Here is a 17,543-nt window from a genome sequence, read left to right as displayed (position 1 = left end):
CCCAGCACTGATCCCTGAGGAACACCACTTGTCACAGCCCTCCATTCAGAAATGCACCCTTCCACTGCTACCCTCTGTCTTCTTTGACCGAGCCAGTTTTGTATTCACCTTGCCAGCTCACCTCTGATCCCATGCGACTTCACCTTCTGCACCAGTCTGCCATGAGGGACCTTGTCAAAGGCCTTACTGAAGTCCATGTAGACAACATCCACTGCCCTACCCTCATCAATCATCTTCGTCACTTCCTCGAAAAACTCGATCAAGTTCGTGAGACATGACCTCCCCTTCACAAAACCATGTTGCCTCTCACTAATACGTCCACTTATTTCCAAGTGGGAATAAATTCTGTCTCGAAAAATCCTCTCCAATAATTTCCCTACCACTGATGTAAGGCTTACCGGCCTGTAATTACCTGGATTATTCTTGCTACCCTTCTTAAACAAAGGAACAACATTGGCTATTCTCCAATCCAGCAGTCACGGGCATTCAGCCTCTGATCTTCAGGTAAGCGTTCTCCAAGGCGGCCTTCACGAAACTGATAGCCAAGTTCCGCACACATGAGGACGGCCTAAACCGGGATGTTGGATTTGTGTCACATTATCAGTAGCCCACACAGCTTGCCTCCTGGACTTGCAGGCTGTCCTGTCTGGAGACAATACACATCTCTTTAACCTGTGCTTAATGCTCCCTCCACCCACATTGTCTGTATCTTTAAGATCTGGCTGGCTGTAGGGATTCGCATTCTAATCAGTATTCTGTAACTTGATTTTTGTGTCTCTGTGCCCTGTTTGAGACTACGTTTCCACTCCATCTGACGAAGGAGCAGCGCTCTGAAAGCTTATGGTATTTGCTACCAAATAAACCTGTTGGACTTTAACCTGGTGTTGTTAAAACTCTTACTATGACCTCCCCTGTAGCCAGTGAGGATACAAAGATTTCTCTCAAGGCCCCAGCAATTTCCTCTCTTGCCTCTCTCAGTATTCTGGGGTATATCCCATCAGGCCCTGGAGACTTGTCTACCTTGATGTTTCTCAAGAACTCCAATACCTCCTCCTTTTTGATCTCAACATGACTCAAACTATCTACACATCCTTTCCCAGACTCATCATCCACCAAGTCCTTCTCTTTGGTGAATACTGACGCAAAGTACTCATTTAATACCTCGCCCGTTTCCTCTGGCTCCACACATAGATTCCCTCCCTTGTCCTGAGTGGGCCAACCCTCTCCCTGGCTACCCTCGGGCTCTTTATATATGTAAAAAGCCTTGGGATTTTCCTTAATCCTGCTGGCCAATGTTTTTCCTGACCCCTTTTAGCTCTTCTTACTCCTTGCTTAAGTTTCCTTCTACTTTCCTTGTATTCCACACGTGCTTTGTGTGTTCCCAGCCTCCTAGCTTTGACAAATGCTTCCTTTTTCTCTTTGACTAGGCTCACAATATCTCTCATTATCCAAGGTTCCCAAAACTTGCCATACTTATCCTTCATCCTTACAGGAATGTGCCGGTCCTGAATCCCTATCAATTTACGCTTGAAAGCCTCCCGCATGCCAGATGTTGATTTGCCCTCAAACATCTGCCCCCAATCTACATTCTTCAGTTCCTGCCTAATATTGTTGTAATCAGCCTTCCCCCAATTTAGCACCTTAGCTTGAGGACTACACTTTTCTTTATCCATCAGTACCTTAAAGCTTACTGAATTGTGGTCACTGTTCCCGAACTGCTCCCCTACTGAAACATCGACCACCTGGCCGGGCTCTTTCCCCAATACCAGGTCCAGTATGGCCCCTTCCCTAGTTGGACTATCTACATACTGTTTCAGGAAGCCCTCCTGGATGCTCCTTACAAACTCCGCCCCATCCATGCCCCTAGCACTAAGTGAGGCCCAGTCAATATAGGGGAAATTAAAATCTCCCACCACAACAACCCTATTACTTTTACACCTTGCCAAAATCTGCCTACATATCTGTTCCTCAATCTCCCACTGGCAGTTGGGTGGCCTATTGTAAACCCCCAACATTGTGACTACACCTTTCCTATTCCTGAGCTCTACCCATATTGCCTCGCTGTATGAGCCCTCCGAGGTGTCCTCCCAGAGTACAGCTGTGATATTCTCCTGAATCAGTAGTGCAACTCCCCCACCCCTTTTACATCCCCCTCTATCACGCCTGAAACATCTATATCCTGGAATGTTAAGCTGCCAATCCTGTCCTTCCCTTAACCAAGTCTCTGTAATGGCAGCTACATCATAGTTTCTAGTACTAATCCAAGCTCTAAGTTCATCTGCCTTACCTGTTACACTTCTCGCATTGAAACAAATGCACTTCAGTCCATCAGCCCCACTCTGATTTGCAACCCCACCCTGCCTGCTGTTTCTCTGAGTCTTACTGGCCCTATTCTCTCGTTCCCCTTCAGCTAATTAACCTTTGCTTTGGTTCCCACCCCCCTTCTAAACTAGTTTAAATCCTCCCGTGTGACACTCGCAAACCTCCCGGCCAGAATATTTGTGCCCCTCCAGTTTAGATGCAACCCGTCCTTCTTGTACAGGTCCCACCTGCCCCGGAAGAGACCCCAATGGTCCAGATATCTGAAACCCTCCCTCCTACACCAGCTGTTTAGCCACATGTTGAGCTGCACTATCTGCCTATTCCTAGCCTCACTAGCACAGGGCACAGGGAGTAATCCTGAGATTACAATCCTAGAAGTCCTGCTTTTTAACTTTCTATCTAACTCCCTAAACTGCTGCTGCAGGACCTCATCACTCTTCCTGCCTATGTCATTAGTACCAATATGTACCACGACCTCTGGCTGTTCACCCTCTCCCTTCAGAATGCTTTCTGTCTGTTCAGAGATATCCTGGACCCTGGCACCAGGGAGGCAACATACCATCCTGGAGTCTTTTTCACGTCCACAGAAGTGCCCATCTGTACCCCTAACTAGAGAGTCCCCTATAACTATTGCTCTAGTCCTCATTGTCCCTCCCTGCTTAACAACAGAGCCAGCGTGGTATCACTGCTTTGGCTGCTGCTGCTATCCCCCGATAGCCCATCTCCCCCAACAGTATCCAAAATGGTATACTTGTTAGAGAGAGAGAGATGACCACAGGGGATTCCTGCACTGACTGCCTGTCCCTTCTGGCGGTCACCCATCTATCTGCCTGCACCTTCGGTGTGACTACGTCTCTAAAGCTTTTATCTATGACACTTTCCACCTCCTTCATGCTCCTAAGTGCATCCAACTGCTGCTCCAACCTATCCACGTGGTCTGTAAGGAGCTGCAATTGGATGCACTTCCTGCAGACATAGTCGTCCGAGACGTTGGGAGCGACACGGATCTCCCACATCTCACAAGTGCAACACTTAACCCCACTGACCGACATTTCGAGCACCAATGAAATTATTTGAAAAAAATGATAAAACTCTTACCTTCACTTTTACCTTCTCACAGTGGCCTTTTTTTTTGGTTAGAGGAGGAAGGGAGGGAAACACTAATGTAGTGTTTCGGGTTTACCACTCCTTGATACCCAGATCTTCTGCTTCCCACTTCTTGGTAAATGTTGCTGGTCTGACTTCTCCCAGAATGCACCAGTGAAGTCTACCTCAGCTCATGTGTGGCTGAAAACTCATCTATACCTTTATTACCTCTGGACTTCGCTATTCCAATGCACTCCTGGCTGGTCTCCTACATTCTAAACTCAGTAAGCTTGAGGTCATCCAAATTTATACGTGTACCAAAGTCCATTCATCCATCATCTATGTTCATGGACTTCTATTGGCTCCATGTTAAGCAGTGCTAAGAGTTTAAAATTCTGATCCTCGTTTTCAAATCCCTCCTTGATCTCTACCGCACCTCTCATTTCCAACATTTTCTGGCCTCCTGAGCATCTCCAATTTAAACTGCTCCACCACTGGCAGCTGTACCTTCAGCTGACAAGGCCTCATGATCTAGAATTCTCTCCCCAAACCTCTCTAGCTCTCTTTCCTCCATTTAAGACACACGTACAAACAATAAAATTCAGAGTAGTAAGCCATTTGGCCCCTTGAGCCTGCTCCACCATTTGACATCAGACTGATTGGACTTCTCGTTTACCCCTTATACACTGACTCCTTTGTCAGTGGAGAATCTATCTCAGCTTTAAAAATATTCAATGACCTTGCCTCCATAGCCTTCTGGGGAAGAGAATTCCACAGTCTAATGACATTGGGAGAAAAATAATTGACCTCATCTCTCTGTCTTAAATGGGAGGCTCCTCATTTTTAATCTGGATCCTCCAGTTCCAGTCTCTTGCACAATGGGAAAAATCCTTTCAATATTCACCCTGTCAAGTCCTCTCAGGATTCTAAGTTTTTAAATAAAATCATCTATAATTCTTCCAAACTCCAACAGGTACAGGCCCAACCTGTACAACCCTTCCTCATAAGATAACACCCTCATTTCCAGGAATCAATTGAATGAACCTTCACTGCACTGCTTCAAATGAAATTATACTGTTTAAGTGAGAAGACCAAAACTGTACACAGCAACGGCCTATACAGCTTTAGTAAAATCTCCCTACTTTCATTTATTATTCCTGTTGCCTTTCTAATTACTTGCTGTACTGCACCGGGATACCCACATCCTTGTGTACAGTGGAATTCTGCAATATCTTTCCATTCAAATAATATGCTGCTTTTCTATTTTTCCTGTCAAAATGGACAAGTTCAGGTTTTCTCGCATTTTATTCCATCAGCCAAATTTTTGCCACTCACTGAACCCATCTACATCCCTTTGCAGACACTTTATATTCTCTTCACAACTTACTGTCTTACCTTTGTGACATGAGCAAATCTAGCAACCGTACATTTGGTGCCTTCCTCCAAGTCATTAATATAGATTGTAAATATTGTTGAAAAAAATTACACATGTCGGAGCTTTTCACCTTTCAATCACAAAACATTTTGCAAGAATACTAGAATAATGGGAAAACAACAATCTGTACTGCATGAGAAGTGAATGCTAACTAGTCAGCAAATGGACTCTGGCTGCTGAGATGCCACCATGAAGAATGCACCAGTTGATAGTGACTGACAGACAATTGTCAAAATTTAAACCAGGCAGCTTGACTCTGATTCACCAAGGCGAATGGATGTCATCTATTTTGTTTAGTTGAAACAGGCACAGCACGTAAATAGGCTTTTTCTGTCGCAAAGAACAGGCTGTTTGAATACGGTATCTTGCCCATTGTTCACAATGACTGGGACATGCTATTTCCAAGATTCACCATTCTTTGGAATGCATGGCCTATATACTAACATCACACTGGCACTGGAATTCATATACTACATTACTCATTTGTGCGATAGGGAGAACGTCTTTTTGGCTTGATGACAGCATCTTGTTGGTGGTGGATACCACTCGTATTGCTTAAATGGACACGGTGCAGACCCTATCCAACCAGCCTGTGCTTGCAAAACTCAACACAGAGAAAGGGATTTTCCGGCCACGTTCACCCCGAAACCAGAAAATCCCGCCCAAGGTCAACTGACCTGTCCATGGTCTGCCCCTCGCCCACTACGATTCCCATGGAGGGCGGAAGAGGAAAATTCGCCCCACGTGTCCAACATTAAATGTGATTCGGCAATTGGACAACATTTTATAAATAATCCTCGGTGTGATAAGTATTACACTGACTACCAATATAAGATTGTCAGTCAGGGTGCCAGTGTGACATGCGTGTACTGAAAACTATATATATTAATACACAAGACCCTGTTCATTGCAGAGAGAAAGAAGTTGCATACATATTGCGCCTGTCTCAGCAAAACAAAGCAAGAGACCACCTGCCATTCACAGCTTCATTTCCCAGGAAGATGCCGTGGCAAATCAGGGTCAAGCTGCCTGAATTGCAAACGATCCTTGGCAGTCACCACCAACTGGTGCATTTCCCTTGATGGCACCTCTGCCAATCGGAGTCCACTTGCCAGCCAGTCAGCTTTCTCTTTTCATGTAGTATGGATTGTTGTTGCCCCTGACAATTGGTATCTTTGCACAGAGTTCTGTGAGCGCAAGACAAAAAACTTCAATGTGCCCCCTTTTTAAACAACACTCCAAGTTCTGTACTACCAAAGGAGATTGTAAATAGTTGAGGCCCCAGCACTGATCTCTGTGGTACTCCACTCATTACATCATGCTAACCTGAAAATCCTTAAAACTCCTTAAAACCTAGCTCTTTGATCAAGTATTTGGCCTGTTGCCCTATTATTGCATGGTGTAAAAAGTTGTCTGATAATGCTCCCATTGAGTGCCTTGGGTTGTTTTATATGTTGATGGTGCTACATAAATTCAAGTTGTTGTAATAATCAAAGCTCCCTCAAGATGCATTCCCTTAATTAATTACATTCATTCATAATTGCTTCAGTTAACAAGAGTAAATTGTTCTAATCAGTTACAAGTGATTAAGTACAAATAGAAATTTAAAGACCCAAAGTGTATTTATTTACTTAATAGTAGCAAATAATGTAGATTCCAAGGCTTTGCTTTTAAACATGCCATCAAAACTGAGACCTACAAATTACAAGAGAAACTATTTCACTCAAAAGAGGGTTTCTCTGGTTCCTCTACTGATAAATCTCCCTCCACAAATCATGATGGTTGTGATACAAACAGCACTTCACAATATTCTTAACACCAACATCTCAAAGATGTGTAGGCATGAGAGAAGTTAAAGAAACAATAGATATTTATGAACATACAAACTAGGAGCAGGAAAAGGCCATTCAGCCCCTTCAAGCCTACTTGCCATTCAATAAGATATACAGGGCAGAGTCATAGAGGTTTACAGCATGGAAACAGGCCCTCCGGCCCAACTTGTCCATGCTGCCCTTTTTTTAAAACCCCGAAGCTAGTTCCAATTGCCTGCATTTGGCCCATATCCCTCTATACCCACCTTACCCATGTAACTGCCTAAATGCTTTTTAAAAGACAAAATTGTATCTGCCTCTACTACTACCTCTGGATGGAAGAGGATAGCAGCAAAAGCAAAAAAAAGATCAGCAGAGCAGAGCAACCATGGCCTGGGAAACAAGTTTTCTCTTACTTTTTTGTGGCGGATGTAGGTGAGTTATTTTTGTGCCTTTCGTTTATTTCAGCAGCCCCCCACACACACACTAATTGAGTGAGGTCAAGTTGTACATGAGGGGAACTTTTGGGCTGACCTATGATTACACAGCTTAATGAAAATATTGCCTGGGAGAAGAAAAAGAGGAAATTGACAACAAGGTCATAGGCTGTGTCATCTGTAAAGTGTTCCAGAAAAGCACTCAAGTGCATATCTGCTCCCACCCCACATCCCTAAAAAACACCAGCACACCCAAAAATCTAATGTCGACCATTAAACTATTGTCAATCATCATAAAAACCCACTGGGTTCAATAATGCCATGGGATCTTATACATCAATCAAAGATGACCAATGGAGCCTGCATTTAACATCCTGGAGGTGGCCCTGCTAACAGTGCTGATATCCCTTAGTACTGCGTTGGACTGTCACTCTGCATTTTTGTGCTCAAGTTTTGAAGTAGGACTTAAACCTCTGACTCAGAGGCAAGAATGCGACCAACCGAGTCACAGTTGACAAACAGGAGTATTGCAGACTTTCAGATTGACAGAATGGGGGTTGGTTTGTTTAGTACCAAAGGGATCATTGTGTCCATGACAACCTGGTTCCTTCAATCATAGATAAGGGAGATAGTCAACATCTTTTCCCAAAGGTAGAAGTGTCTAAAACTAGAGGGCATAGGTTTAAGGTGAGAGGGGAGAGATACAAAAGGGTCCAGAGGGGCATTTTCTTCCCCACACAGAGAGTGGTGAGTGTCTGGAAAGAGCTGCCAGAGGTAATAGTAGAGGCGGGTACAATTTTGTCTTTTAAAAAGCATTCAGACAGTTACAAGGGTAAGATTGGTACACAGGGATGTGGGCCAAATGCAGGCAATTGGGACTAGCTTAATGGTAAAAACTGGGCGGCATGGACAAGTTGAGCCGAAGGATCTGTTTCCATGCTGTAAACCTCTATGACTCTATAAGTTGGCTAGATGGCTAAAGTGTGCTACAAAATGCCACCGTGACACCAACAGCATGAGTTCAATTCCTATGCTGATGTGGCAGTTCATGCAGGCCTGCCTCCTTGTCGTACCCCTTGATTGTTGTGGAGAGGTGCCTGTCAAGCTCTATAACCAATTAACTCTCTCAGTGTGAGATACCTATGGTCTTTCATGGATTATAGCTAATTATTTGTCACCTGAGGCCCAGGTCAGTGATGTGGGGGGAGGAGAATGTTAATACCTCCTGTGTTTGAATAGAAATGAGAGCAGGAGTTGAGATGATTGAGGGAACCAGGTTGTCATGGACAGAATGGTCCCTTTGACATGTTGGTGGGCAGCAAGGTGGCACAGTGGTTAGCACTGCTGCCTTGCAGCTCCAGGGACCTGGATTCAATTCTGGCCTTGGGTGACTATGTGTGGAGTTTGCACATTCTCCCTCTGCCAGTGTGGGTTTCCTCTGGGTGCTCTGGTTTCCTCCCACAGTCCAAAATGTACAGGCTGGGTGGATTGGCCATGCTAAAGTGTCCCTTAGTGTTCCAGGATGTGTTGGATAGATGGAATAGCCATGGGGAATGTGTGAGGTTATGGGGATAGGGCAGGAGAAAGGGCCTGTGTAAGATACTCTGTCAGAGAGTAGGTTCAGACCCAATGGGCCAAATGACCTCTTCTGCACTGTGGGGATTCTATGGGTTGGCAGGGGAAGAGATGAAAGATATGTTGAGAGGTGTCAGAAATGACAGTAAAGAATAGCCTGTTGAGTTTAGAAATTGGTGAAAACAAGGGGGAAACTTTCATAATTCTGAGAAACAGGAGGAGGGACAAAGACAGAATCACAGAAAATTGTTTGGGCTCACCAAGGTAAATGGGGAACAAGGAGAATATTTCAGATCTCGTGGTGGGCAGGCTATTAGAACCAATAGTGTGGAGATAGAAAAAACTGGGTGTAGGGAATGAAATCTTTACAGGAAGCAGTTTGGGAGGAAGAATAATCCTTACTAGCTCAGGGGGTCAACAGGCTTAACACAAGCGAACAGCTCATGCTCAGAAATAAAGTAGTCTAGGAAAGGGAGGAGTGTTTCAAAGTTGGACCAGATAAGGTTAAGGGATTGGTGGAAGTTTGAAGCATGACTGATGCAATTTAAGATAGGAAGAGTAGCCTATTTATTTAGCTCTTCGAGCTTGTTCCACCATTCACTGAGAATATGGGTGATCTGTGGTCTAACTCTACATACCTGTCTTTGTCCCATGTCCCTCAATATCTCTGGTTAACAAAAATCTATCTTATTATTAAATTCAACAATTGATCAAGCAACAACAACCAGTTGTTTATAGAAACGAGCTCCAAACTTCTACCATCCTTTATATGTGTAGAGATGTTTCCTAACTTCACGGTTGAAAGGTGACACTAATTTTCAGATGCTGCTTTCTAGTCTTAGACTCTCCAACTAGCAGAAATAGTTTCTCTCTATCTATTCTATTTGTTCCCCATAGTATCTTAAAAAACACTCAATGACGTCACCCCGTAATCGACTAAATTCCAAGGTCAATATATTTTTTCTGAGGTGTGCTATCCTGATCAGTGCAAGCAAAAGGCAGCTCCAACATAATATCCGCATAACGGGAAGAGAGATCAGGGAGAAACAGAAGTAGGATTGGAACAAAGAATGTCCGTCACATCCCACAATAACGAACAGCCATTGTTAAGATCCATGTGTGTTCCCTTGGAAATGACTTTTATCTTGAAGTGAGTGGTACTGAATGACCTTTCCTTCAATATGAGAATAATTCCACCTAGGCAAAGTTGGTTGGTGTTGGCCAGGATCTGGAATTATTCTGGCTACAAGTCAAGGAAGTGGAGGACCAATAGCCACTCGAGTGAGGAATCAAGTTTGAATGGACTGTACGTCTGGATGCAACATTTGTTGTGTTATGGGAGATAGGTTACATGGTTCTAAGCAATAAATAATACGGACGCGGCAGAGTCTGAATCGTTGAATGGTTTCAAGAGGGAGAGAGACATATTTCTAATGAAAAAAGGGAAAGAAAGATATGGGAACAAGTGGGGAGGTGGACTTGAGACCACAGAGGGATCAGCCATGATCTGATTGAATGGTGGAGCAGGCTCGAAGGGCTGAATTTGCCTACTTCTGCTCCTAATTCCTATGTTCCTTTGACCACAGGTTCATGGTCTATGATGAGCTAATGAGTGTCAACTCTAGGCAGCAGTTAATTGCTATAACTGGTCTTATGCTCAAAAACTGAGAGCATGGGAGAGTATCACCCAAAGTTCCTGACCTTGCTGGAAAACTGAAATATCTGGCAAGGATAACATTGGACACATATGCCTACAGTAAATAGCCTATTCAGACTTGTCACACATGCAGAATGACTTGTTGAATGACATGCCAAAAGGTTTAGGGTGTGTGTTATAAACTGAAATACATTTGTAAAAATTTTTTGAAATGAAGATCATTTGTCACAAGGAACAGAGGATGACATCAAGGCTTTCCCTACATACATGCCGTTATATCATATGGGGATAAGTGTGGCAATATTGAACTTAACAGTTATTTCTCCATCTGTGACATAAGTAATGTCCTTTAGAGCTTTAACATCAAGCTTCCTCTGATGTGAATGGCCTACAGGGAACATAATCAGCGATGCTGATTAATTTTTATCATCAAGTTCCAAAATACAAGCTTTCTGTCTTGCAAAAACAGCAAGAAAATATCTGCTTTGTGGCTGTAACACAGAATATTAGAGAATGGGTACATTTTTAGGACTATTTTAAAAATACTATTATTGTTGAAGATTATGATGATCTTGAAACATTCTTAAGATCAAGCAATGTAAAATCATTAAAATGTATTTCAATAATCTCTACCTTGTTCAGAATATTTATTTTGTCGCAGCTTGTACAGTAAAATGAACCTGGATAAAACTGGCACTTCGCCTTTTATAGAGACCATCTGCAATTGATCAGCAAAATTGAAACCCCCTTTTAAAAGGGTTTGTGCTAATTACAATCAACATTTTCTTGAAGCTGCACAATTGAGAACATATTCCACAGGGGACAAACAGATTGCACACAAGCAGTGGTTCCTTTAAAATGTGTGCATGTGTGACAGTCATAACAGGATCGTGCAGTGCTAGAAACGGGCTTCACATAGCAAAGAAAAATTACAGGCAACATTGGTTGCACTCATACAGCCACTTTTCCATCAATGAGAAATGGTTTTGACTGCATAACATGAAAGTGCATCAAATTAGGGAATTGGTCATGATGGGACATAGAGAGCACCTCGAGTAGGCAGTTTCGCACTGACTTTCAAATGGATCCAGTGGGACTTACAGCATTACAGGTGCAAAGCTATATTTTACAAATGCCAAAAAGTCCATGGGAATCAGGAATTTCCTGACCTCTCATAATGTTCCCTTACAAGGCACATTGTTCATTACTGGTCTTTCATTTAGATGATGGGAGTACTCCCCGAATCATTAAATACAAATGCTTTGGGCTCTAGAAGAGCAGTACGCAGAGCAGTAGGAGCCACATGGCTCACATAATACAGGAACAGCCCCATAAATTGCCCAACAGGCACCCTGCAGATTTGCAGGGGTAAGATTCTATACGTGGTTTAAAATGGAAACCAGTTGACTTGCTATGGAACCAGTAGTTGAACTGAATGCTTGAAACAGCAAAGCGACTGTTAGCTAGGAAACTCTCATTTAATTAAACCATAAAAATCTAAACTAAAAGCCTTGAAGCAATTAAAGCTATAAAAGCTCATTAGACCTCAGAAGAATGACGACATTTCTTTAAAAGATTTGCTGCCCACCCCATCCCAGAAAGAAAATAACAGTTATATTGCAAAATGGCTAGTACTGGTTTGAACTGCCTTACAAATCTTAAAATGGAACTTCAATTTGGACCAGTACCAGGCATTTCTCAAGTTTTTCCTTCTGGTCCCCAGCCATCCACTTTTTAGAACACCAAGTGAGGATAAACAATGTCAGATCTCCCAAAGTGTGAAAGCCTTTCAAATACAAGAACATACATACGCCCATATGAGGAGACTACTTAGCCCTACGAGCTCGCTCTGCCATTCACTGTACACAATGCTCCAGATGTGGTCTCACCAATGCCCTGTATACCTGAAGCATAATCTCCCTACTTTAGTATTCAATTCCTCTCACAATAAACAATAATTACCTTTGCTAATTATTTGCTGCACCTGCACACTAAACTTTTGTGATTCATGCACCAGAACATCCAGATCCCTCTGAATCTCAGAGCTCTGCTATCTCTCACCATTCAGATAATATGCTTTTTCTATCCATCCTGCCAAAATGCACAACTTCACATTTTTCCACAATATACTCCATTGGCCAGATCTTTGTTCACTCATCTAACCTATCTATATCCTTTTGTTGCAGTGTTAATGTAAGCCTACTTGTGACACTAATGAATAAACTTTATAGTTTCCTTATGTCCTTTTCACAACTGACTTTCCCAAGTATGTTTGGGTCATCAACAAATTTAGCAACCATGTCCATCAATCCTTTATTCAAATCATTTATATGAATTGCAAGTTAAATCCCCAGCACTGATCCCTGTGGCACACCACTCATCACATTCTGCCAACCAAAAAAATGAGCCATTTGTGCCTACTGTTTCTTATTAGCTAGGCAATCTTCTATGCATGGCAATATGTTACACTCTAATCTGAGATTTTATTTTCTGCAATAACCTTCGGTGTGGCATCTGATGAAATGCATTCTGAAAATCCAACTATGATGCATCCATTGTTTTTCCTTTATCCACAAAAAAACTCCTTCAAAGAATTCCAATTAGTTAGTTAAAGATGATTTTCCTTCTCCAAAACCATGGTGATTCTGTCTGATTGCCTTGGAATTTATTTCAAATGCCCTGCTATAATGTCTTTAATAATAGCTTCCAATATTTTACCTATGACAGATGTTAAGCTAACTAACCTACAATTTCCTGCTTTCTGTCGCCCTCCCTTTTGAATAAAGGACTTTCTGATTTAACGGGACCTTCCCCTATTCTAGTGAATTCTGGATAATTAAAACTAACCAACTCGTTCACTAGCCACTTCTTTTAAGACTCGAGGATGAAATCCATCAGCCCGCAGTACTCAGTACCACTTCCCTGGTGATTGTAACTTTCTCCAGTTCCTCCTCCTCTTCCAATTCCTGATTTACAGCTGTTTCTCAGATGTTACTTGAATTCGCTGTAATGAAAACCGATGCAAAATACCAGTTCAATTCATCTGCCATCGCCTTATTTTCCATTATTAATTCCCCAGACTCACTTTCTACAGGACAACTGCTCACTTTGTTACCTTTCTTTTTCAAATATCTATAGAAGCTCTTAATACACATCTTTATATTTCTAGCTAGCTTTCTCTTGTACTCTAATTTTTTTTTCCTTATTAAACTTTTTAGTTATTCTTTGCTTTCTTTTTATGTTCTGTCCAGCCACTCACCTTTGCACAATTATATGTTTTTTTTTGAGTTTGATGCCATTTTTAATTTTTTAGTAAAGCACGGATAGTGGGTCCTCCCCTTACAATTTTTCTCTCATTGGAATGTATTTATTCTGTGCGTTCTGAAATATCCCCTTAACCCAAATTGTCAGCTCACTTTTGCTAGCTCAAAACATTCTAGTAGGATTCATCACTTACACCACATTTTCCCATTTGATTTTTCCAGTCCACATGTAGATTAACATCGCTCATGACGATCACCGTACCTTTCCCACTATTTTTCTTTGATACCCCATCGTATCATGTGGTTGCTATTAGGGTGCCTGTACACCACTCCCATAGGTGAATTCTTGCCTTTATCATTCCTCATCCCCACTCAACCGCTTCTATATCCTGGTTTTATGAACTTAGGTCATCCCTCTTGATTGTGCTAATGGTGTTTTTAATTAACAGAGTCACCCCTCCACCTTTTCTCAACTTCCTCTCCTTCCTAAATATCATGTACCCTTCAATGTTCAGGTCCCAGTCAGTACCATCCTGCAGCCACGTATTTATAATGGATATGAGATTGTACTTATTTATCTCGAGTTGCACTATCAGTTCATTGGGTTTGAATGCTACGTGCATTCAGATACAAAAAACTTTAAGTTCTGTACTTTTATTATTTTTGTAACCTCTAGGCTTAGCTCTTAGATTTGTACTCTGCCCTTTCCTGTCATGGTCTATCATTTCCCATATTAATACTTTCTTCTATTACATTGTTTTTACTATTTAATGTGCCACATTTGATCTCTTGCCCTACTATTTAATTTAAAACCCTCCCTACTTCCTTAGTTGTGCAGTTCACAAGAACACTAGTCCCAGTATGGTTCAGGTGTAGACCACCCATTGATACAACGCCAACTTTCCTCAATACTTTTGCCAGTGCCGCATGAACTGGAATCTACTTCTCCCACACCAGTCTTTGACCCAAGTGTTAATCTCTCTAATCTTGTGTCTGTACCAATTTGCACATGGTTCACATGGCATGAGACTAACTTTTGATGTTCTGATTCTCAATTTGGTGCGAGGCTCCTCATACTACGTAGAACCTCTTTCCTTGTCCTGCCTATGTCACTCATACCTAGATGGACCATGACCACTGTATCCTCCCTCTCCCACTGCAAATTCTTCTCCAGCCCTGAGCAGATATCCCAAATATTTGCACTGGGGCATCCTGCTCGTTCTTTGCTGCAGTGTCAATCCTCTTCACTATAATGACCCCTACTACTACTACATTCCTTTTTGCTCCTCCTGCTTGAACAACTTCCTGTACCATGGAGCCATGACCACCCTGCAGATCTTGTTTTTGCCCACAATGGTTGCAAGCACCTCAAACCTGTTTGACAACTGCAAGATCCAAGTCTCCTCCCCTCCTGTCTGCTTTACCTGCCTCACTCATGGTCTCACCTTTTGCTCACTGCTGATAAAGAGAGACAATCCTATTCTAAGAGGTGTGACCGTCTCCTGGATCAAAGTGTCCATGTATTTCTCCCCTGCATTTCAGCTTCCAGATCAATAATCCTGATCTGGAATTCCTTTAGCTGCAGACATAAGGTCTGTTCTACTCAAAGGAAAGCCAAGCTTTAATGATTCAATGTCAATCAGAACTTGAACAGGTTTGATTAACAGAAGGGATGGGTAATATTGGCAATATCAGATTGGTGTCCACTACCAGGCAAAGGATCTGGTAGTGGAGGCCTGTATTGCACAATGTTAGTCCAGGGAATTCCAAAATAAATGCTAATTTATAGAAGAGCTTTGTTTCAAAATAATAATTTGGCAATCAAGTTATATACTGTGCTCAGTTGGAAAGCAATACGTTCGCCAAAACTTGAGCAACGTGATTAATGTGATACTTGGCTCCTGATTGTTTATCGATATGTACTATTGGATGATATGCATAATTATTCTCCTAATTGTATTTAATGTTGAGAGAAAACAGATGTTCATAACCTTATTCTCCTCACATTACAAACTGAAAAAAATAAGCTATGAATACGTATAAATATGCACGCACACTTTGTTACCAGTTTCTTTGCAAGATGTAATCAGGAGTTCCAGCAGCTTTATCTGCCAGCTGTAAATTGCATTTCACGGACATAGCTAAAGTATAACCACAGCCTCAGTCATAATTAAGTCGCAGCCAACTTTAACGTTTTTCTTTTGAAAATAATTGAACAGACTTTGTTCAATGTCAACGAGCCAGTTTTCAAGGAACAAAATGCAAGATACAATCAATCAATCTCAAACTCCTGTAATCCCATATAATAAAAAATGAATGACCAGATTTTAAATTACAGTACGAAATGAATCAGCAGACAAGGTTACCCCCCCGACCAAAACAAATCCACAATCCTAAGAAATAAAAGAAAGGGGCTGGGAATGTGATCAAGTAAAACATTTTTTTATACAAGACATTGTTTGAAAAAAAAAATCATGGATCAATGATTCAACACAAGACAGAACAGGACACTAGTGCACACCTCACCTGCATAAATTGTTGCATCCATCTTCCCCACTTTTATTGGGGATCCAGAGTTAAACATTTCAGCAGCTACTTCATCCCATATTGGTTCCAACTTCTTACAGTGGCCACACCAAGGTGCATAGAACTAAACATAAACATACAATAGTTAAGCAGTGGATAATTTATTCAGTCGAGGGTTTTGGGATGTAACCGTCATCAGAACTATTTTTAAAATGTTCAGAAATCAGATCAAATGCTTTTCCCTTCTCATCCCAAGGCACCAATAGAGGCAATGGTAATACAGGCAATGGTAATTCGAGGCAATAAAATGGTATTTGATGTCCAAAGGTGTGCAGGCTAGGTTGATTGGCCATTCTAAATTGCCCCTTAGTGTCCCGGGATGCATAGGTTAGAGGGGTTAGTGGGTAAATATGTAGGGATATGTGGATAGGGCCTGGGTGGGATTGTGGTTGGTGCAGACTCGATGGGCCGAATGGCCTCTTTCTGCACTGTAGGATTCTATGATTCTATGATTGAGGACTGAAGAGTCTTATAGTTATTACATTACTTTGCTCTGTGGGTTTTTAAAAACAATGATCACAACCCATACCTTCCAAACAAAGGTTATAAATGGATATCAATTTTCCAAACATTTGTTTTTTCTCTCATACTGATGCTGTACATTGCTTCTCTTTTGTCTAAATAAAGTATTACATTGAAAAACTAGATTCAATGAGGGTGTGGCTGCACACCATCACTGCAGCAATGCTAAAGTTAACATGTGTGAACTGTAGATGAAAGATTGGCTTACCTGAGTGTCTAATTCCAGCACCTTGGACTGGAAATATAAATCTCTGTCTGCACTCTAATGTCTGCAGTTTTAGGCCCAAAGAACAACAACTTCTAAACTAATCTCTGAAATCATAACTCAATTAGTTATCCCTCCTGTGAGGAAGTTCAAAACAATTTTAATGTGTTCAAATTTACATGTTTGGAACATGACCAAATAAATCCCTACCAGATCAAATTGGGTTTTGGAGGTGCCCATGATAATGAGGCCTCCAGAAACAAAGCATAGACAGGACCAATTCACTCGGAGTTCACCACCTGGTGTCATGCTCAAGAGGATCAGTGAGTCAAATTAACATGCTTTAAATACAGGATCATTTAATATATTTGCCTCATTGGTGCAGGACATAGAAACATAGAAAAACTACAGCACAAACAGGCCCTTTGGCCCACAAGTTGTGCCGAACACATCCCTACCTTCTAGATCTACCTATAACCCTCCATCCTATTAAGCTCCATGTACTCATCCAGGAGTCTCTTAAAAGACACTATTGAATTCGCCACCACCACCACTGATGGCAGCCGATTCCACTCGCCCACCACCCTCTGTGAAAAACTTACCCCTGACATCTCCCCTGTACCTACCCCCCAGCACCTTAAACC

The 17,543-nt window shown here is 42.0% G+C and overlaps 1 protein-coding gene across 1 annotated transcript in view; it reads right to left on the bottom strand.

The window, feature by feature from the left end:
* Positions 1-17,543, bottom strand: part of tmx3b (thioredoxin related transmembrane protein 3b) — a 151,437-nt gene that overhangs the window by 100,495 nt on the left and 33,399 nt on the right. The window contains exon 4 of the mRNA XM_078216712.1: positions 16,113-16,236. Coding sequence (XP_078072838.1) covers positions 16,113-16,236 — 124 coding nt within the window. The remainder of the gene's footprint in view (positions 1-16,112; positions 16,237-17,543) is intronic.

The sequence above is a fragment of the Mustelus asterias genome, chromosome 7 (assembly GCF_964213995.1).
Source record: "Mustelus asterias chromosome 7, sMusAst1.hap1.1, whole genome shotgun sequence".
In the NCBI taxonomy this organism is placed as follows: Eukaryota; Metazoa; Chordata; class Chondrichthyes; order Carcharhiniformes; family Triakidae; genus Mustelus; species Mustelus asterias.
Note: the sequence above shows the minus strand (reverse complement) of the source record. Positions and strands in the feature narration are given on the sequence as shown.